Here is a 19,215-nt window from a genome sequence, read left to right as displayed (position 1 = left end):
ATTAATTTGAGAAATAAAATTAAAAAATTAAATTCATAGAGATATATATATTGGTAATTGCTTAATATTTGACCGTATACTTTTATGGAGTGAAGTCGATCTGTTCAATGTCAGCGGCCCCCGCTCACTGCTGACGCCTTCCGCTGTAGATGCAGCCGCCCCCATTCCATTCATCGACTGCCGGAGAGCAGGCACCCCGCTCGGTTCGTGAGCTTCGACAACAAACAGTAGGCTTCAACGACAACTCAGTTGCACCGTTTAATCAAAACCAACACATATGGCTTGCTCAAATCATCACAAAAGCAATCATTAATCATTTCACATCTATCAAATTCATGGTTCATAGTTTATTAACTATTTTTGTTGTGATGATTCCACGCAATGACTTTGTGGTCGGAACTCACCGGCTTGACCCTAAGAACTAGCCCACCAGCCCTGCCTACGATGGTGTCCAGGACGAGGGCGACGGTGACAATGCATGGCTAGGAGGAGGGTGTTTTTGAGATGCATAGGATCTGCTCTATCCGGTTGTGGCGCTCCACGCACGACGTGGAGGAAGGGTTGAGGCTAGGTTGCACAGGCGCACAAATCATCTCCACCTCGAGCAAACTGTCGACGGTGAGGGTGTGCCTGGACCCGCATTCCGGAGGTGGAACTCAGGTTGCACGTGATCCATTGGCGGTCGTGCACGAGGATTGTCGCCCAACTCGATCTAGACAGGAGCAGCGACGGTGGCAGCCAACCGTGGCCCAGACGCATGGGAAAGGCAGGATGAGGGGATCCACCCTTCACCTTTTGTTGACTATGCTGCCCTAAAGGAGCTCACCATGGACGATTCTCGTGTCCGTGATGATGCTCGGGGATGGAGGAGAGACGAGAATATTGGCACCGGGGCGCGATGGATTTGAGGGTCGGTGACATCAAGCCGAGTTAAATTACCTAGGTGCCCTTTATTTTCTGAAAAAAAAAATACAGAAAAACAACTAGAAAATATAGGTATCTGCTCTCTATACGTTTGGTACCAATCCCACGTATTTTGGTACTTCCTAGTACCTTTGCATGAGTACTTTCTGTTTTTCCACGGTTCGATCTCATGTTTTTCCAACTATTATAAAACTCATAAATTCTGAAACATACGTAGACTATATCATGTGTGCTGATCTTTGTTGAAAATTTATTTTACAACGCATTTATTAGTGGTGAAGTCGCATCTTGAAGATCCTAAAGCTCGACAGAACGCAAATAGTTTGCGAAGGCTGGGGATTTGAATGATACTATACCAAATTTTTGAAGTGGCGTGCACACGTATAAAAGTCCGTTAATCAATTGCACAGTGCTGCGTCTGACCGCGATAGCAACAGCACCACACTTGCTAATAGCTGATAGCAGCAACACGAGCCATCAAGGCTGTTCACAGCCTTGCTAATAAGCTCTCTCATCTGGTTTCCCATGCGACAGGATTGGGTTCCAAGACAAGAGAGGCATAGATGAGCTCGTTCCAGGCGTCCGGCACGCCGGGGAGGCACCAATGGCTGCAGTCCTGCTTCCTCTTGGACACCTTCCTGTCCCCGGCCTTGCCGTACACCGACGGGTGGGCGTCCCTGCGGAAGTTGGTCAGCTTCGTGACGTTCAGCAGCCGCACCGGGAACCGCATCCGGCCGATGGCCTCCTGCACGATCCTCATCTTCAGAGGGTAGCTGTCGATGATGGCGCCTCTGAACGTCGGCTCCGCCTCGCCGTTGCACGAGCCGCCGGAGTCCCAGTCGCCTCCCCTGCAACAAAAAGGATCATGACATCACGCCACAGCTTCACACTACTTCTGTTGGTTGCTCGATCTATCGTCACCTGAAATGCGCAGTGGAGTATCCTCGGTAGAAGACGACGCTTCTCGCCGGGTCCATGTTCCTGTCGATCCAGCGAGCCCATGTCTTCAGAGCTCTTCTGTAAGCTTCAGTCGAGTCGAATCGAGGGTACAACGTGTCGCCTTCCTTGTAGTAGTTCTGTCTGTGCACACCGTTCAAAATTCGAGACTGATCAGTAACTATGACCAGAGGAGGCTGATTATTGGAGCTGCAGAAACAGCACAAATCTACCAGAGAAAGCCGTGCGTACCCTCTCGCCGTCTTGCCGTGCGTCCACCAGTGGCCGGTGTTGAAGACGAGCACGTCGGCCTTCTTCCACCGGTTCGCCGTCTTGTCGATGCGGTCGATCTGGAGGATCGGGTTAGAGTTCCCCTGCCTGTTGAAGCGCACCCCTTCGCGGACCAGGAAATGCGACCGCACGAACTCCACGGTGCAGCCGTAGTCCTACGTTCGTTCGTCACATACACACACACGCTGAACGAGTTCATCATCCTCCTCTACCTCCATTCCAGGCTAGCTAGCTACAGTAGTTTGCAGGCTGCCACTACACTTGATTGATTTCATTTACCGCGAACTTGAAGACGAAGTAGCCTCGGCCCTTGCTGATCCTGTACCCGTGCGTCTCGAACATCCTGGCCTTATCCGGCAGGGCCTCGCGCAGGACGCAGAGCATGGACTCGAACTGGTTCCGGTTCATCGAGTCGCCCACCAGCAGCAGCCGCTTGCCGCGCAGCCTCTCCAGGAAGTCCGTCGCGTTGAACCTACGGACCTAGCGCGCGAATCAGCAACATTTTTGGGGACGCAACGCAAACGTGTCGGTGGGTGGGTTGGTAGTGGTACCTGGGGAAGCTGCAGTGGCGCGGCGCCCAGCGCCACCGCGTGTACCTGGAGTCCGGCCGGCCGTTCGCCGCGCACGCGTATGCCTCGTCCACGTAGGGGCACGTCCCCGGCGGGTAAAGCGGCCGCGCCTCCTCGTCCTGCACCCACTCCCCGTCGTACAAGTCGCACCTTCCGGTTTCAGTTCCACCCGCCTTCTCTTCCGCCGCCGTGGACTCGGGCGGTGGCGGAGAGGGAGAATGCGGTGGTGGTGTTGGATGCGGCGCCTGTATCGACGAAGGCGGCGGCGGAGAATGCTGCGCCTGTATCGGCGGCGGCGGTGGAGAATGCGGCGCTTGTATCGCCGGCGGCGGAGGAGAATGCGGCGCCTGTATCATCAGTGTCGATGGGGGCGCGGACGGTGGAGAGGGAGACGGCGGTGGTGGTGGGGGAGGTGAAGGTAACATCTGTATCACTGGCGGCGAGGGCGCGGATGATGGTGACGGTGACGGAGCAAGTGGCGGCGAAACCGTCGGAGCTGTCCGTATCGTTGGGGATGGGAGCCAGGTGAGGCGGTTCAGGGAGAGCGCCCGTGGGGAGGCGTTGGAGCGGAGGAGGAGAGGGAGCGTGAGTGGGAGGATGAACGGGACGGAGGCGAAGGCGGCGGCGAGCGGGACGGCGAGGCGCCAGGGGAGCCGCGGCGCGGACGGCATCGGCATCAGGGAAGCCGGCAACCGGTGCGGTGGGAGCTGTCCCTGCCCCGCGGCGGGTGATGCGAACGGGGCGTGGATCCGGCGAGGGCGAAGCGAGAGCCGAGAAGAGTGGCGGGAGTCGCGCCTGGCAGTTGACTGACTCTGGGCTTCCGGTGACAAGTGACATGTTATGTGGGCCCCAGAGATCGTGCCCCGTTACAGAATACAGAGTGGTGCAAGCCTGCAATTGTGTCCGTGTCGACGAGCCAAGCTGTGGCCTGTGAAGTCGTTTGGGCCGTCCAGTTTTGAGTCTGTCTAAAACAAGGGAACTTTTTAAACCCAATTTGAGGATTTCTAAATAGGAAAAAGTCCACGTTTTCCCTCAACTTTCGCGAAAGTCCGCTTTTCCTCCCCCAAACTCTAAAACCAGGCAAAACACCTCCCTCAACTTTTAAAACCATTCACCTTACCTGCCTGGCCCTGTTATAAGCGGTTTTGAAGGCGGTTTGTTTTTTTTCTTTTTTTATTTATTTCTGTTGAATCTTTAAAAAAATATAGTAAATCACAGAAAAATCATAAAATATAAAATCTATTTTTTTTGGACTCCACATGAGTAGATCTACACAATGAATATATAATATGGTACTATACTTTAGTACAAAGTTTTTGATGTGGCTTTAGATCTATCTTTTTTGTAATTAAATGAAATAATTCATAGCTGCAGTTTCTATGGTCCAATTATGGTGAAATTTTTATGGTGGGCTAATTATTGTATGATTGAATTGTAGTAAAAATTGCATACTCATTAGTTATACATGATCCAATGAGTATGAAATTTTTACTACAATTCAATCATACAATAATTATCCCACCATAAAAATTTCATCACAATTGGATCAAACAAATTGCATGTATGAATTATTCCATTAATTACATAAAAGCATAGATCTAAAGTTATAACAAAAAATTTGTACTAAAGCATATCGTATTATATGTTCACTGTGTAGATCTACTCGTGTGGAGTCCAACAAAATTGAATTCTCCATTTTATGATCTTTCTATGATTTACTCTGATTTTCAAAGATTTAGCCAAAATAAATTAAAAAAAAAAAGACAAAACCGCCTTCAAAACTGCTTATAAAAGGACATGGGGGGTAAGATGAACGGTTTTAAAAGTTAAGGGAAGTGTTTTGCCCGGTTTTGGAGTTTGGGGAGGAAAACGGATTTTCGTGAAAGTTGGGGAAGGTAATATGGACTTTTCCTTCTAAATACCTCCAAGGCTCCAAACTATTATTGACCATGTTCTCTTAAAAAAAGATTATTGACCATGTTTTTATTCCTAAATCCAAATTAGAGAACATTCGCCATGATAAAAAACAACAAACTAAGACAACCCCGTGACTTTCTTTTGTTTGGAAAAAAATGTTTTCATAATTTTTCATTTTTAGAAAGTTACAAAGTTATAATATTCAAAATTGTTGCACGTAATATTTTGTGGGGCATAACTTATCACAACAACTTCTAATCATAATTGTTTTCAATATTTTTTGATAAAAATTTGTAGACAACTTATCTTAATAATTTTCCTACGTGACATTTCAAACCTAACTTTCTTACAACGATTTTGCAATCATGACGTGATATCCGATCCTACGCCCTATCATCTCACTCTCTTTTCTTCTTCTTAATATTAACTTATCTATTTTTTTATATACTATGAACAAATTTTTAGGTTGAGAAAAGTCAACAAACTGTGTAAAAATGTGAAGTTGTATCTTTTTTTTGAAATATGCTGAACAACAAAAGCTTATGTGTATAAGTTACATCATTTGTAATATTTATTATATGAAAGTATACCTACAAAATTGATGTTGAGAAATTGTTATAAGTTTGTCGGATTGTAGATGTCATGTTGAAAAGTTGTCTACGAGCCCTTTGAAATACAAAAAAATCGAATTATATATGAATTTCAAATGAAAATACGGAATTTATGAAAAAAAACGTATTCAAAGGACGATGTACATGTACTACATGATACATTGGCACATGGCCATCTTCTTTGTGATCCCGAGGTGAGCAGGAACAGAAAAATCATACTCCGCCGCCTATGAACTGGGGAAGCCGACGCCGTCTCCTGACATCCGGTCGTCGTCGCAGCTTCCTCGTGGCTCGTGCTTCCCAAGTATGCGGTATAAGGCTGTCCGCACCGCGCAACGGTAAAGGCGACGGTACGCCATCGGCAGCGTATCAGGCGTCCGCACCGCGAGCCTGTAAATGGCCCTGGAACATAGCGGCTGCACAGAAAAACGGCACAGAGCCCACACGCGCGAGAGAAAACGCTAAACACCGTAGCAGTACTGTAGCACAGAGAGAGAAAAATTTTGTGAGGGAGAGTGTGGAATAAAATATGGAACAGTAGATATAGAGTATGGGATAGAGATAATATGGGTGCAGGAGAAATGGATATAGAGTAGAGAATCTCGATGACTAGGATAGAATATTCCTTTTTAGAGATGAAAATAGAGGTGGACGAGTGCGGATAGCCTAAGCTCCTCAAACACGGAAACAACACATGACCATAGCATATTAGCATCCTTGTCCCCTCGTACTTCCCAAGTATGCGGTATACCCGAGTATGCTTCCATCAACCAATGCACGCGATGAGTATCCTTGTAGCCACCTAGTGTGCGTGTAATTTTGCTTTGTTTTAGTTTTTTTTTCTTTCAGAAGTAGAGTCACTCACAGGAGTCACAGCTAAACTTCCTTGTGAATTTGTATTTTTCCTAATAACCATTAGTCTAACGGTCAAAATAATCCAAACCACTTCACGGTGATTTTTTTTTTCTTTGTAGCCGGAGTCCAAGCTTCCTCATAATTTTGTATTTTTCTCCACAACTTTTCTCCAACACTTAGACTAACTCGTATATATACCCGATAATCTTTATAGTACTCCATCTAAGTTGGCATTAAAATGCATAAGTTGAACCATTCTTGTCCCCGAGTTCAAATATGGCATGAATTTCAAACGGTGTGTGAATTTTCATTTCCTTGAAGGCGACATTATCCATCATTTCTTGTTTTGTTTATCATATGAAGCAGGCTGCTGGAACCTTCAAAGTTTGACTAGCATTTTGCTCCTATCATTTTCAACAACCTTTCAGTCTCTCGCTTTATCTCCCTTTCTCCTTCTTTTTCTCCCTAATTATGTAGATCTGGTCCATGTCGTCCTCTACGCCGTTAGCATCAGGGCCGAGGGGCACTTCCTAAACTTTAGTTGCTATCACATCAGATATTTGGACACATACATGAAATATTAAATGTAGACTAATTATGAAATTAAATGTATAGATTGAGACTAATTTGCGAGACGATATTTTTAAGACTATCAGTCCATGATTTGACAATGTGGTGTTACAGTAAACATGTACTAATAACGAATTAATTAGACTTAATAAATTCGTCCCGCGGAATAATCACTTCTTCTATAATTTGTTTTATTTTTTATCCGAACACCCCGCGTGACGTGTCTCTCCGAACACCCGCCTGCAGACGGCCGTTTTCCCCAGCTCGTCAGAACGAGGAGCCACGACAGAATAACGGCGCAGCGAAGAATTCCATCCAAAATATAAATGGCGCAAACTCCCAAACACCTGCTCCACCTCCACCTCGCCTGTCCTGTCTTCCTCTCCCTCCTCCTCGTCCTCCTCCTCCGCCATAGTGGCGAGCACGCCACCCGCCACGCCTCGCCTTCGCCTCCAATCATTCGCCTCCCCAACACAACCTCTCTCCGCTCCGTCCCGTTTAACCGGGTGATTAACGGATTATTAGTTAATCCGGAGGCTTCACCTCGTTCGTTCCGCCCCCGCAAAAGGCTAACGCCAGCCCGGGCGCGCGCTAACGGCAGCAGCGACAGTAACCCGCTGGCTAGCTAGTCCTCCCCACGATTCGACTCCGCCACCGCCCCCGGCCCAGGTGCGTGGCGACCGAATCCTCCATTTCAGCATTTTTTTTAGGGAATGATGTGGGGAAGGAAGGGCCGGGGATTTGTTTAATGGTGCCCGCGGCGGGGGTGGTTAAGTTGGTCCTCTGATCGGGGCTTCGGCTTCTGGCGATCTGGGAGGTCTGACCATGGCCGCGCCGGGGCCAGCGATCAAGGTACGCGGGGGTCTCTGCTTGGCTGCCCGGCTTGGGTGCGTTGGATCTGGGCTGTGGGAATTCTGTGAGTTTTTGGGATTTGTTAGTGGGTCGTGGATGAATTATGGGGTTTAGCATGTTGTAGTGGTGGGGAAATTTTGCTTGGTTGATTTCTGGATGGCGGATTGGGATCTGGCCGTTTGGCATTTGGAATGGGAATGCCCATTTTGTGCGATTTAGATCAGACGTTGCATCACTGTAATGGTTTAAGCCGCTGTCTGGAGACTAGTCTTATGAGGGGAGCGATTTTGTTTTTTCTTTTTGGGCGTGAGGTGGATCTGGGTTGGCCGGAATTTGGTCCGATTTGTGCCTGTTCATCTGCCACTTGATGGCTCTGTTTGCTGATTCGTGCTCCAGAAGTCATTGGTTTTGGCTACCCAGTTGGATTGTTTTGGAAGCAAGGTTCGGTTAGTTTTGTGTGTTGGAGTATGAGTCATGCAAGTTCCCACACATCCATTTTGTTTTGGATTGAGTGAGCTGGACATGGATGTTTTGTTGGACCTAGGATGCCATGTCTTCTCAATTGGACTTTGGCCGGGAGTTGCACAAAGAAACATCGCATTTCTCAGGTTAGCTTTCAACCTTCTGTTACATGGGCTGATCAAATTCGGCAGCTGGTACTTCATCGGAATGGAAGGTGGGAGCTCACTGAGCAGTTCCATAACATCCTGGAAACATGTCAAGCACCTGTCTATTCTGTGGGTATAGGAGTTTGAGCACACAAAAGATGTGATGTTCTATCTGGAATTTAGTGAATTAGCTGGTATTTGCAAATCTTATGCTCAGTACTTTCTGCATCATAGTTGGATGCAAGCAATTTCTGTCACATTGTTGAAGCCGGATGATACTGTGATCAGGATGCTAGCTTGCTCTATGTCATGCCAACTCCTTTAGTTTGTGGATGTTTCTTGGGTGTTGTTCGAGCTGCAATCATTATACAGGAGCAGACCAGAGGTCTTGGGAATTGCTAGACATTTTAATGACATAGAAGGAAGTCCTCAGCCTTTATGAAGGGCAAACTCACAAGCGACATTGTGTTTCTATCAGTGGGCACTTTGAATAGGAAACTTTTGCATGCAGTGTTGTCCAAAAATCCGCATGTGATTCATCTCACTTTGGACTTTAACTATCCATGTCAAAATATTTTTAAAGGATCTGTATTTATGTTCTTGTTTAAGAATGCTTTTATACAGGCTTGCTTTGAGGATTCATCTTTTCTTTTCCTCCCTGTTTCAGCACACCTTTTCTTCTCTCCTGAAGCAAAAACCACCAAAGACTAGTCCGACAAAATCTAGGGGTCCTATGGCTGTTTCAATGAGGGAGGTGGATCCTGTTTTTCAAGGTGCAGGTCAAAAAGAGTATCCTTCAGTTTCTAGTCTGTACTGGTCACAATATCTATATTTATCGCTGCCAGTCGTTTCGTTCCAAGAATGTCATGTGCCATCATTTTTCTCATTACAGTCGTATTATTATTTCGAATTAGTCCCTGCTGCCATAGTATCCAGTAGAAAATCCTTAAAAAACTTGTGGGTTGACCACAAACTATATTTCATGAACCGCGAGTCCACGGTAAACCTTTGTGATAATAAGTGGGGACATTAGGTTAGCATGGTGCTGCAGTGCTAACATTCAATTCTGTTTGTCTATGATTCTTATTAATTCATCTCTGTAGTACTATCCTTAACAACGATCAGTGGATTGGAAATATGGCGGATTGAAAAGTTACAGGCTGTTCCTGTTCCCAAGGAGTTGTATGGGAAATTTTTCACAGGAGATTCCTATATAGTACTGAAGGTACTCAGCTTTGCTCATATAGTAAATGTGTCAATTCCTATATTTAGTTCTATGGGAGAAAATGTTGTGAGCTGCCTGATGTCAGGAGTGCAACTGTTTCCATTGCTTACATCTTTACTCCAAAGATCACTACATCTTTACTTCCCCAGTTCACATGCTTATCAAATCATGCATCCTTCATACTAGAAGGGATTAGTTGTTTCTGATGCTACTGATCATTTCAGTATATTGTTTATGCTACAATAAAATGTTTATATTGTGCAGTTACTCAGATTACAGTTATATGCTCATATTCATATCGATCAGGAGTGAAATCCTGATTGTTATTAATTAGTTATTTTGTTCTTTGAACAGACAACTGCCCTTAAGAATGGTTCTTTTCGGCATGATATCCATTATTGGCTCGGCAAAGATACCAGTCAGGTTTGCTTTCACATTTTAAGTTCATTTCATTTGCTTGCAATGTAGCTAATGAACAAGAAGATTTACAAATTGCATTGTTATTAATGAATAGGATGAAGCTGGTACAGCTGCAATCAAGACTGTGGAACTCGATGCTGCTCTTGGTGGAAGAGCTGTCCAATACCGTGAAATACAGGGAAATGAGACTGAGAAATTTCTTTCGTACTTTAAGCCGTGTATTATACCAGAGGAAGGTGGTGTTGCATCTGGCTTCAGGCATGCTGAAGTAAATGAGCGGGAGCATAAAACACGATTATTTGTCTGCAGAGGAAAGCATACTGTTCATGTTAAAGAGGTGAATTTCGTTGTCAATTGGTCCCTGTACATTCATAGCTTCCTAGTACGGATACCACATTCCAATTTTTTTCCCCTCTTCAACAGGTTCCTTTTGCACGAGCATCACTCAACCATGATGACATATTTATTTTAGATACAAAATCTAAGATATTCCAATTCAATGGATCAAATTCAAGTATTCAGGAGAGGGCTAAAGCACTTGAGGTTGTGCAACATCTTAAAGATACCAACCATGATGGGAAATGTGAAGTAGCGGCAGTTGGTAAGTTAATTTTGCCCAAAAGGGTTTATACAAGCTTAAATGGACAAGGTCCAGTATTCTTTCAGAATTATAATTGAGTCTTTCAAACAGAGGATGGAAAGTTGATGGCAGACGCTGATGCTGGTGAATTCTGGGGTCTCTTTGGCGGATTTGCTCCTTTACCAAGAAAGACATTTTCTGAAATCAACGGGAAAGATTCTACTTCCACTACAAAATTGCTTTGGTAATATATCACAAGGGACAAAACATTGTGATTCTTTTTGAATGAATTATATCTTTCATGGTTATGCTATAGCATGTCTATTGCTGAAATGTTTTTTTCAATTTTTTTTACCAGTGTCAATAAGGGCCAATCAGCTCCTATTGATTGCGAAATTCTGAAAAGAGAGCTATTAGATTCAACAAAATGTTACCTACTAGACTGTGGTTCTGAAATTTATGTCTGGATGGGTAGAGAAACAACTCTTGAAGAAAGGAAACGAGGAGGCTCGGCTGCTGAGGTAACATTGTCTTGCTTCTGCAATCTTGATTTAGTGGCTATGATAATGCTCCACTTTATGTGAACCAGCCACTACAAAGTTCACAAGTTAGGCAGATATAGGGAAAAAAGGAGGCCTATGAGAGGTCAACCACAGATGTAATAGAGCTAAGGTCCATCACCAATGTGGCAACCACAGATGTATATTTGCTAAGAAATTTTGCAGCCAATGTTGACAAGCATGGGAAGCTTAGGCATAAAACTAGAAATTGCCTATAAAAGAGTTTGGGCCCACCCGCATCAATAATAAAGAGTTCCTATAGCGAGTATTGACTATATTATAGTAGTGCCATGTTTGACGTAAGTTAAAGTTTATGTGCAAGAGAAGGCCTTTTGACCAATTCAACTTTACTTGGCGGGTAGTTCAGCAAATCAGCATGATCCACAATATGGGTTTTCATCAAGTTTAAGATATCCCTGGTGTTGCAGACTACTAACCCCAATATTAGTTAAATTCCATTATCTGAGAAGATGCCTTGGCGTTCCAGTTTTTCTCATTTTCCAATTTGCCACATATTTTAGACAATATTTGGCCTATTTCTTTCTCTAAACATACAGACTTCTGCAGGAATTACTACGTGAAGGAAACCGGCCAAAATGTCATATTATCCGTCTCATGGAAGGATTTGAGACTATTACATTCAAATCAAAGTTTGATAAATGGCCCAAGAAAGCTGATGCAGTTGTGTCGGATGAAAGCAGAGGAAAAGTGGCAGGTTATCATCTGAGCCACAATTTTTATTTTCATTTTATTTGACTTGGGGCTCTTGGTGGGTTTCAACTCTAGCCTACCCCAACTTGCTTGGGATTGAAAGGCATGTTGTTGTTGTTGTATTTTATTTGCCACAACTAATTCTTTATAACTAAATTTCCTACTGTAGCTCTTCTTAAGCGACAAGGATTTAATTTTAAGGGTCCAGCAAAAGCTGCTCCTGTAAAGCAAGAGCCTGAACCTCAGATTGATTGCACTGGCAATTTACAGGTCAGTGAACTTCCTTTCTTAGAAAAGATATTGCAACCAGACCACAATCAGTTGTAGCTATTGATTTATCATTTATTGAGCTTGTGACATAATACAACTGATAGTAGGATTGTACTGCTATATAACAGCCTGTTACATTTGTGTTTTTTTTTTTGGCGTGGGTGGGCGTGTTGGGGGAGGGTGGGGGGGGGGGGGGGGGGTGCAGTGTTGCTCTTACCATTCATGCACTCATTCTGTTAGAGTACGTCATAAGCCTATTGGGCCTGGGCTGGTATAAGTATAACCCGCTAGTGTTAGGGTTAATTAGAGATAAGGGTCGCTTGCTTAAGGGTCAAGTAAGCCTTGCTTGGGAGTCAAGGAAACCTCTCTATATAAGGAGAGAAGATGTATTAATCTAATCAAGCAAGAATTAAGAAGGAAATCCCTTCCCTCTTGCTCGGGCGTGGGCAAGGCCCCCGGCCTCCCTCGCAGCCCCAGCCGCCACAATCACGGGTGTGAACAGTACCCGGTTACTGTAGCACCGCGGGTACTGTAGCCCACCCGACGCCGCCTCTCCCTCTCAATCCTAGCAGCCACATAACACATTCACTTAAGACTTTCCTACCATAACACTAAAGTGCCATTTTTCTGGAGCTTTGCTGCTCACCTTTGAGGAAATGTTTTACTGGAGCTTAGCAGGGGCCCAGTGCATTTCTTTCCTTCTTGCCCTAGGGCTGGCAGTGAACCAGTAGGTATTCTAATTCTCGTGTCATGGTCGTGTTCGTTGTAACAGAAGGGCAGATATGTAATCTCAGAAACAAGGGTGTGTGTTGTAAGGGTCTTGCCCCTTTTTCTTCTTAATATAAATAATAGATCATAAACATGCTTCTATATTTCTCTTGATAATATGAAGAGGAGTTCGGTTACATATATATATATAGAGAGGCTAAGCTAGAGAGTTAAGAGGGGGGAAGTCCCAGGCAACATGCCTGGAGTCCCTAGGCAGCACACTGGGTAGAAACCCAAGAGGCAGCCGATACAAAGTAATATGCAGCACACTGGGAAGATATGCAGTTCTCCTGCGTGTTCGAGAAAAAAGAAACTAAAGTGTCATTTAGATCTACATAATCTCAGGTAGCCGATATCTTACAGGTTTGGCGCGTGAATGGCAGTGATAAGACTTTCCTTTCGTTCTCTGAGCAATGCAAGTTTTACAGTGGAGACTGCTATATCTTTCAATACACCTACCCTGGAGACAATGGAGATGAATGCCTTATTGGTACCTGGTTTGGGAAGAAGAGTGTCCAGGTAACTGTTTAATGCATTTTCCATTTGCTGTATTGCACATATGATTGATACATTGCCATGAAACTTACGCAACGTCTCATTATTTAGTGCATGTCTTTTATTAACAATGTGCTTTGTGTTCTGTGAGAAAATGGAAATGCATATGCTGTTCTAAGCTGAATCATTAAAAGAAAGATTGAGCCTTGCATATTCTTAAAAATCAAAATTAGTGAGACCATACCACTTTGTATTATAGAAGATGATCTTACGAGTATCAAAGCATCCAACTTCTAGTCTAGGAACTGATTCTATGTTGCTTACACTACCAACATTTCTAGATTAATCACTATTTCCGAGGAGCATTCAGTTATGGCCTTCTGAACACTTTTGTTTCTTTGTTAAATGCTATCGAGTTGGATTACTTAACCATGTTGTTGCTTTTTCCATATATAAACAGGAGGAAAGAAGTGCAGCCATTTCACTAGCTGACAAGATGATTGAGTCTTTAAAATTCCAGGCTGTTCTGGTTAATATTCTTCCAGTCTTATCTTAAAAGATTTTTTGTAAATCTTGGTTAACTATCCTAACCTCATTTTCTTTGGTCATCACAGGTTCGCGTCTATGAAGGAAAGGAACCCATTGAATTTTTCCCAATATTTCAAAACTTGGTTATATACAAGGTTGTTCTTTAACCAAATTCATGTGAATAAGCTTCTGTGAATTCTTTCTCCTTACAGCGGTAATATGATTGTTGCATATGTGTATTTTACTTTGTTCACTAAATACAGGGAGGTACAAGTACTGGGTATAAGAAATTTGTCTCGGAAAATGGCATTGAAGATGATACCTATTCAGAAAACGGGGTTGCACTTTTTCGAGTTCAGGGCTCAGGGCCAGAGAATATGCAAGCTATTCAAGTTGACACGGTACTTTATTTTTTATTATTGTCTTCTCCAAACAAGGCATTATGGTTGTGTTATGGCCTTGTTATCTTAGTGGGTTATGTTTCTACCACATTGCAAAAGTTATGACAATGCTATGATTCTTATTACCAGGCAGCATCATCGCTGAACTCTTCTTATTGTTATATACTGCATGATGGAGATACAGTATTTACATGGATCGGTAATCTAAGCTCATCAATGGACCAAGAGCTTGCTGAGAGGCAGCTAGATGTGATCAAGGTTTGAGGAGTGTTTTTTAGTGATTATTTCATGTTGGCATGGTTGACCATTCAAATGAACATTCTGCTATGTTGCCGCTGCACTTCAATGAACTCATTATCCACATGATAATTTAGGCCTTAGTTGTGTTTCTTTTTTCTGTTATTTCTAGATTGATGGCAACCAGTGTGTAATGACTAGTCAAGCATCTAAGCTAAAGATTTTCTCAAAATTAGTTATGTAGTAGATTGCTAGTTACTGCATTTATGATGACTTAATAATCACTACAGCCATTTATATATTTTCTACTAATATGTTGTACAACGTTATCTTCGAAACTTATTTGCACACCATCAACATCATACAATATTATTTACTTATTCTAATTTCCTGTCATGTGTACATCATGTTATTACTAAATCAACATAGTCATTGTATGGCAGTAAATCAGTTCATTGCTTGTCTAGTTGTATTATGACAACATATATGCTTCCTGATCATATCTTCCCAACTTGCATGTTGGCTTGTTGATTGCTTCTGTGTAACTTTATATTTATACTTTACCTGAGCATGTTTCTGTCCTGGTTGCGCTGCTCACTGCTCTATCATCATATAAACTACTACAACACTGAACCTTTCCATTCTTCTATCCACTATATATGCAGCCAAATTTGCAATCCAGAATGCTCAAAGAAGGATCTGAATATGATCAGTTTTGGAAGTTACTTGGAGTCAAGTCTGAGTATGGCAGCCAGAAGATTGTGAGGGATCAAGAAAGTGACCCTCATTTATTTGCTTGTACATTTATAAAGGGTAAGACAAATTTGAAAGTTTCCCACTGCATTTATTCATTATCTTAATATCTTAATTGGTCTTTATAATTCATTGTGCACCTTATCTGATTTCCTCTTTTTTATTTTTTTCCCGTGGGCATACTTTGGGTGAGAAGGGGTGCTTAAGGTGCGTATGCTGAAGTTTATATATTGTTTGTCATGAAAATAGTGTGCTGAATAATTAATGCTGGTGAACTGGTTTTGTAGGTCAGAGAAATATTCAACTTCACTCAAGATGATTTGATGACGGAGGATATATTTATTTTGGATTGTCACTCATGTGTCTTTGTATGGGTTGGACAACGTGTGGACACAAAAATACGAGCACAAGCTTTGAACATTGGAGAGGTATATGATACATTCATATTTTCTTTGTATAGAGTGCTATAAACGAGAAGCTTTTTTTTTTCAAAATTTAAAGTGGATTGTGAAACCATGCTTTGTGGCAGAAATTTCTAGAACTTGACATTCTAATGGAGAATGTATCACGAGAAACACCACTTTATGTCATCACTGAAGGAAGTGAACCCCAATATTTCACCAGGTTCTTCAGTTGGGATTCAGCAAAATCAGCAGTAAGCACTCCCTTCTGGATTATAGTGGCTTTGGAGTTTGTGCAAATATCACGTGCTAAACTCATGTTTTTGCCTTGTGAGTTGTTTCAGATGCATGGTAACTCATTTGAAAGGAGGCTATCTATAGTGAAGGATGGAGTAAAACCAAGAGCAGATGTAAGATTTCTGTATCCAATAATGACAATTACTATCTCCGTCCCAGGAAGGATGCAATCATAGGTTTTACCCTGACTTAAATTTGATTGAGTTTATGGAATAATAGTAACAACATTTAAGACTCCAAATAGGTATATTATGAAAATATATTCCATGACAAATCAAATGATACCTATTTAGTATGCTAAGCATTAATACCTTTTTGTATAAATTTAGTCAAACTTAAGACAGTTTGACTGAGCACTATTCTAGAATTGCATCCTTTTGGGATTGAGGGAGTATCTTGTCAGGCAGTTGGGACCATACGCGTGGCTGACTGGATCAACATGTCCTAAGTCAACTAAAAATGAAGTGAAATAAAGAAAAATAAAATTTGTTACAAAATGCAGTACTGTATATGTGTGAGTTATGGTAGCATTGTATTTTGGCACATTCATTTATTGGTGTTTACCACATGACTCTATGCAACCAATGGTGCATTTTCACCAGATACTTTTGGCTAGTTATTTACGTTGTTGTTGAACTCATAATAATGAAAGGCTAAGTATCACTAGTCAGATCTCAAATTTTAGCATTTCTTGATATCTTGTGTTTTGCAACTTGCAAGAACATACATGCAAGAACGTACAAAACAACAAATTGGAAGTAGCTGGTAGCACATGCATTCACTGTGTTTAGCTCAGTTTCCTAATGCTGTTTTTCCTAGAATTAGGCTAATCCATGGTTATAATATTTGTAGAAACCAAAAAGAAGGCCAACAACATCAACACACACTGGAAGGTCTAGTGTACCTGATAAATCTCAACGTTCCAGAAGTATGTCATTCAGTCCTGATCGTGTAAGAGTCAGAGGAAGGTCGCCTGCTTTCAATGCATTGGCTGCTAACTTCGAGAACCCAAATGCCCGAAACCTATCAACTCCTCCACCAGTTGTTAGGAAACAACTTCCGAAGCCTGTATCTCCTGATTCTTCGAAGCCACCTCCAAGGACAGCTTCAATCGCTGCAATTTCTTCTACTTTTGAGCGACCTAAAGCAACTCTAATACCAAAGTCAATAAAAGGTATGCTAGCATCCCTAAAAAGGATAGTGGCATTTTACATTTCAAGCTTGGTTTCTCTTACCTTCTATCTTCTTTTGGTGTCAAGCGAGCCCTGATGCAAGCAAGCCCCAAATTGAAGCGAGCAAACCTAAACTAGAGACGAACGCCAAGGAAATTAACCCTACAAAGGACAGTCCAAATTGCAACTCCTACAGTAGAGGAAGATGTAAAAGAGAGTCAGGCAGAGGGTCAAGCAGGGCTTCCTATATACCCATATGACCGCTTGAGGACATCTTCCACCAATCCCCCCACAGACATTGATGTTACCAAGCGAGAGGTAAATCTTTCTGCCCTTACAGCACCATTGCCTAACTGACTCAAGCCCTAAAACTACAATACTGGCACATTGTAGACATATCTGTCTTCGTCGGAGTTCAGAGAAAAGTTTGGGATGACAAAGGAGGCATTTGGGAAGCTACCAAAGTGGAAGCAGAACAGGCTCAAGATTGCCCTCCAGCTGTTCTGAAACCTGCTACTGTCAAACAGACTGCGCTTAGCTTTGCTAAGTCAAAACACAATGACACTGTTTTCAAAGGTAAAACCATTTTTTCAGGCACAGGCACTCGCAATCTCTCATAGTTAATTCAGAAGTGGTAAGAGTCATAATGTCATTGTAAGTGTAGCCTACCAGGGTCAAGGGACCCTCGGTGGGTTTTGGAGGAGCAAGTCCAGTGAGTTTTTAGCTGCTCATGCTCCAGATTTGTGTTCTTCACTGACAATTTGCATGTGCGATGACTTGTGCCAGATCACTGCATTGGTGATCCGGTCACTCCGATTCTTTCCTACCCAAGATCACAGGTTTGTTTGTGAGCTTGCGAACCCTTTTTTCCCCTGTGAAGCCATATTTGTTCTATTTTTTTAAAAAGTAGAGTCCCGGGATAATAAGGGATATATATATATATATATATATATATATATATATATATATATATATATATATATATATATATATATATATATGATGTAATTTAGACAACAGATCATGCTGTACAAAAGAGTTTGTAAAATGTTATTTCTGGGGGCTGTTGTTTTGTACTTCCTGTTTGTTTCCGTGATAACAGATCATGCTTGTAATTTTTTCCAGATACTTATTGTCTCTCATGATTACCTTGCTTATTTTGATGTTCAAGCTGTACTTGGTTGTTGCGTTGGTTGCCATCCTGGAGAGTTTACTTGGCATGCTGGAATTTCCAGGCTTAAAACCGAGTTGATTTCTCTAGCAAATGCCAGCAAACTCACAGTTAATTGCACTAAAATATGTCGCCAAGAACACGTGCTCTGGCCCTGTTCGCTTGTCTTATAATCCGTACTTTTCAGCTTGTTTTTTTTTCAGCCGGAACAGTGTTTCGGTTTTTTCAGCGAACGAGGCCAGAGCACACGTTCTTGGCGACATATTTTAGTGCAATTAACTGTGAGTCGAAATGAAAAAAGTTGACAGGTCTCAATGGTGTCTAAAGAGATGGCACCGCAGATTGGATGGTTACATGATTACATCGTTCATCTTCTGCTCCTCCCCCTCAGCCGGGAGATGGGCGATGGGAGTAAGTTTTCATTTGAAGCGCCGGAAGCTAGCTGTTTCGTTTACGTACCCGGTGGCCCCGCAGCCATAGGGAGATGGGCGATGGGCGTGGACATGTGGTTAACGTCTAAACGACAGTAATAGCCGCAAGGTTCATCAGGTTCCCGTGCCTAACTAGAAAACTGTGCGAGGCGTTGCCGCGCTTCTCCATGATTTTCCCTGTATATACCGACATTCGTGTTTTTTTTAAATATATGGCTTTACCAAGAAAATTATGGTATTTCTCAAAAAAAAAAAACAAGAAAATTATGGTAGTGCTAATACATGTAAGGTCCAGCTTATGTAATATGTTTGTTTCAATAAAAAATAATTTTAACAGGTACAAAACTTGTATTGTTCATTTGGTTTGAGGCTCCCTATATTTGCTGTAGAATTAGGACGTCTATTTGTTAATGCTTTTTAGAGGATCCTATTGATTTTGAGTCAAGAGCTATACTTGCTCATGTCAAGTGGGAAAGCTAATGAAAAAAATCTGTTGATTCGATGTTATATCGTTATCCTGTTGATGTTGTTCATCGAAATGACATCAAGATGAAGATGATGAATTATTGACATTTTGAGCAGAGCAGATTGACATTTTGAGCAGAGCAGAGCATACCCGTAGTCGTAGAGGCAAAGCAAACCTTTTTTTTTTGGAAAATGGA

The 19,215-nt window shown here is 42.5% G+C and overlaps 2 protein-coding genes across 2 annotated transcripts; one reads left to right on the top strand and one right to left on the bottom strand.

Annotated features, from left to right (window-relative positions):
• Positions 1 to 1,264: 1,264 nt before the first annotated feature.
• On the bottom strand, positions 1,265 to 3,494 carry LOC136529680 (protein trichome birefringence-like 5). Its single transcript, XM_066522756.1, has 5 exons — positions 2,703 to 3,494; positions 2,431 to 2,623; positions 2,113 to 2,306; positions 1,846 to 2,004; positions 1,265 to 1,772 (listed from the first exon to the last, which is right to left on the bottom strand). The coding sequence occupies exons 1-5, from the start codon at positions 3,395 to 3,397 to the stop codon at positions 1,436 to 1,438; spliced, it is 1,578 nt and encodes a 525-aa protein (XP_066378853.1). The 5' UTR covers positions 3,398 to 3,494; the 3' UTR covers positions 1,265 to 1,435.
• A 3,905-nt stretch (positions 3,495 to 7,399) lies between these two features.
• On the top strand, positions 7,400 to 17,782 carry LOC136525312 (villin-3-like). Its single transcript, XM_066518314.1, is given in 24 exon segments — positions 7,400 to 7,525; positions 8,801 to 8,922; positions 9,259 to 9,358; positions 9,713 to 9,781; positions 9,873 to 10,115; positions 10,202 to 10,379; positions 10,470 to 10,602; positions 10,717 to 10,879; positions 11,486 to 11,633; positions 11,799 to 11,899; positions 13,031 to 13,186; positions 13,623 to 13,691; positions 13,777 to 13,845; positions 13,954 to 14,091; positions 14,221 to 14,349; positions 14,994 to 15,141; positions 15,278 to 15,288; positions 15,369 to 15,509; positions 15,611 to 15,736; positions 15,827 to 15,892; positions 16,632 to 16,953; positions 17,039 to 17,133; positions 17,135 to 17,269; positions 17,345 to 17,782. Coding segments are annotated over 24 exon segments (3,003 nt in total). The 5' UTR covers positions 7,400 to 7,498; the 3' UTR covers positions 17,459 to 17,782.
• The last annotated feature ends 1,433 nt before the right edge of the window (positions 17,783 to 19,215 follow it).

This window comes from Miscanthus floridulus, chromosome 19, assembly GCF_019320115.1.
Source record: "Miscanthus floridulus cultivar M001 chromosome 19, ASM1932011v1, whole genome shotgun sequence".
In the NCBI taxonomy this organism is placed as follows: domain Eukaryota; kingdom Viridiplantae; phylum Streptophyta; class Magnoliopsida; order Poales; family Poaceae; genus Miscanthus; species Miscanthus floridulus.
The sequence above is the reverse complement of the archived record's forward strand: the minus strand, read 5'-3'. Positions and strand labels throughout refer to the sequence as shown.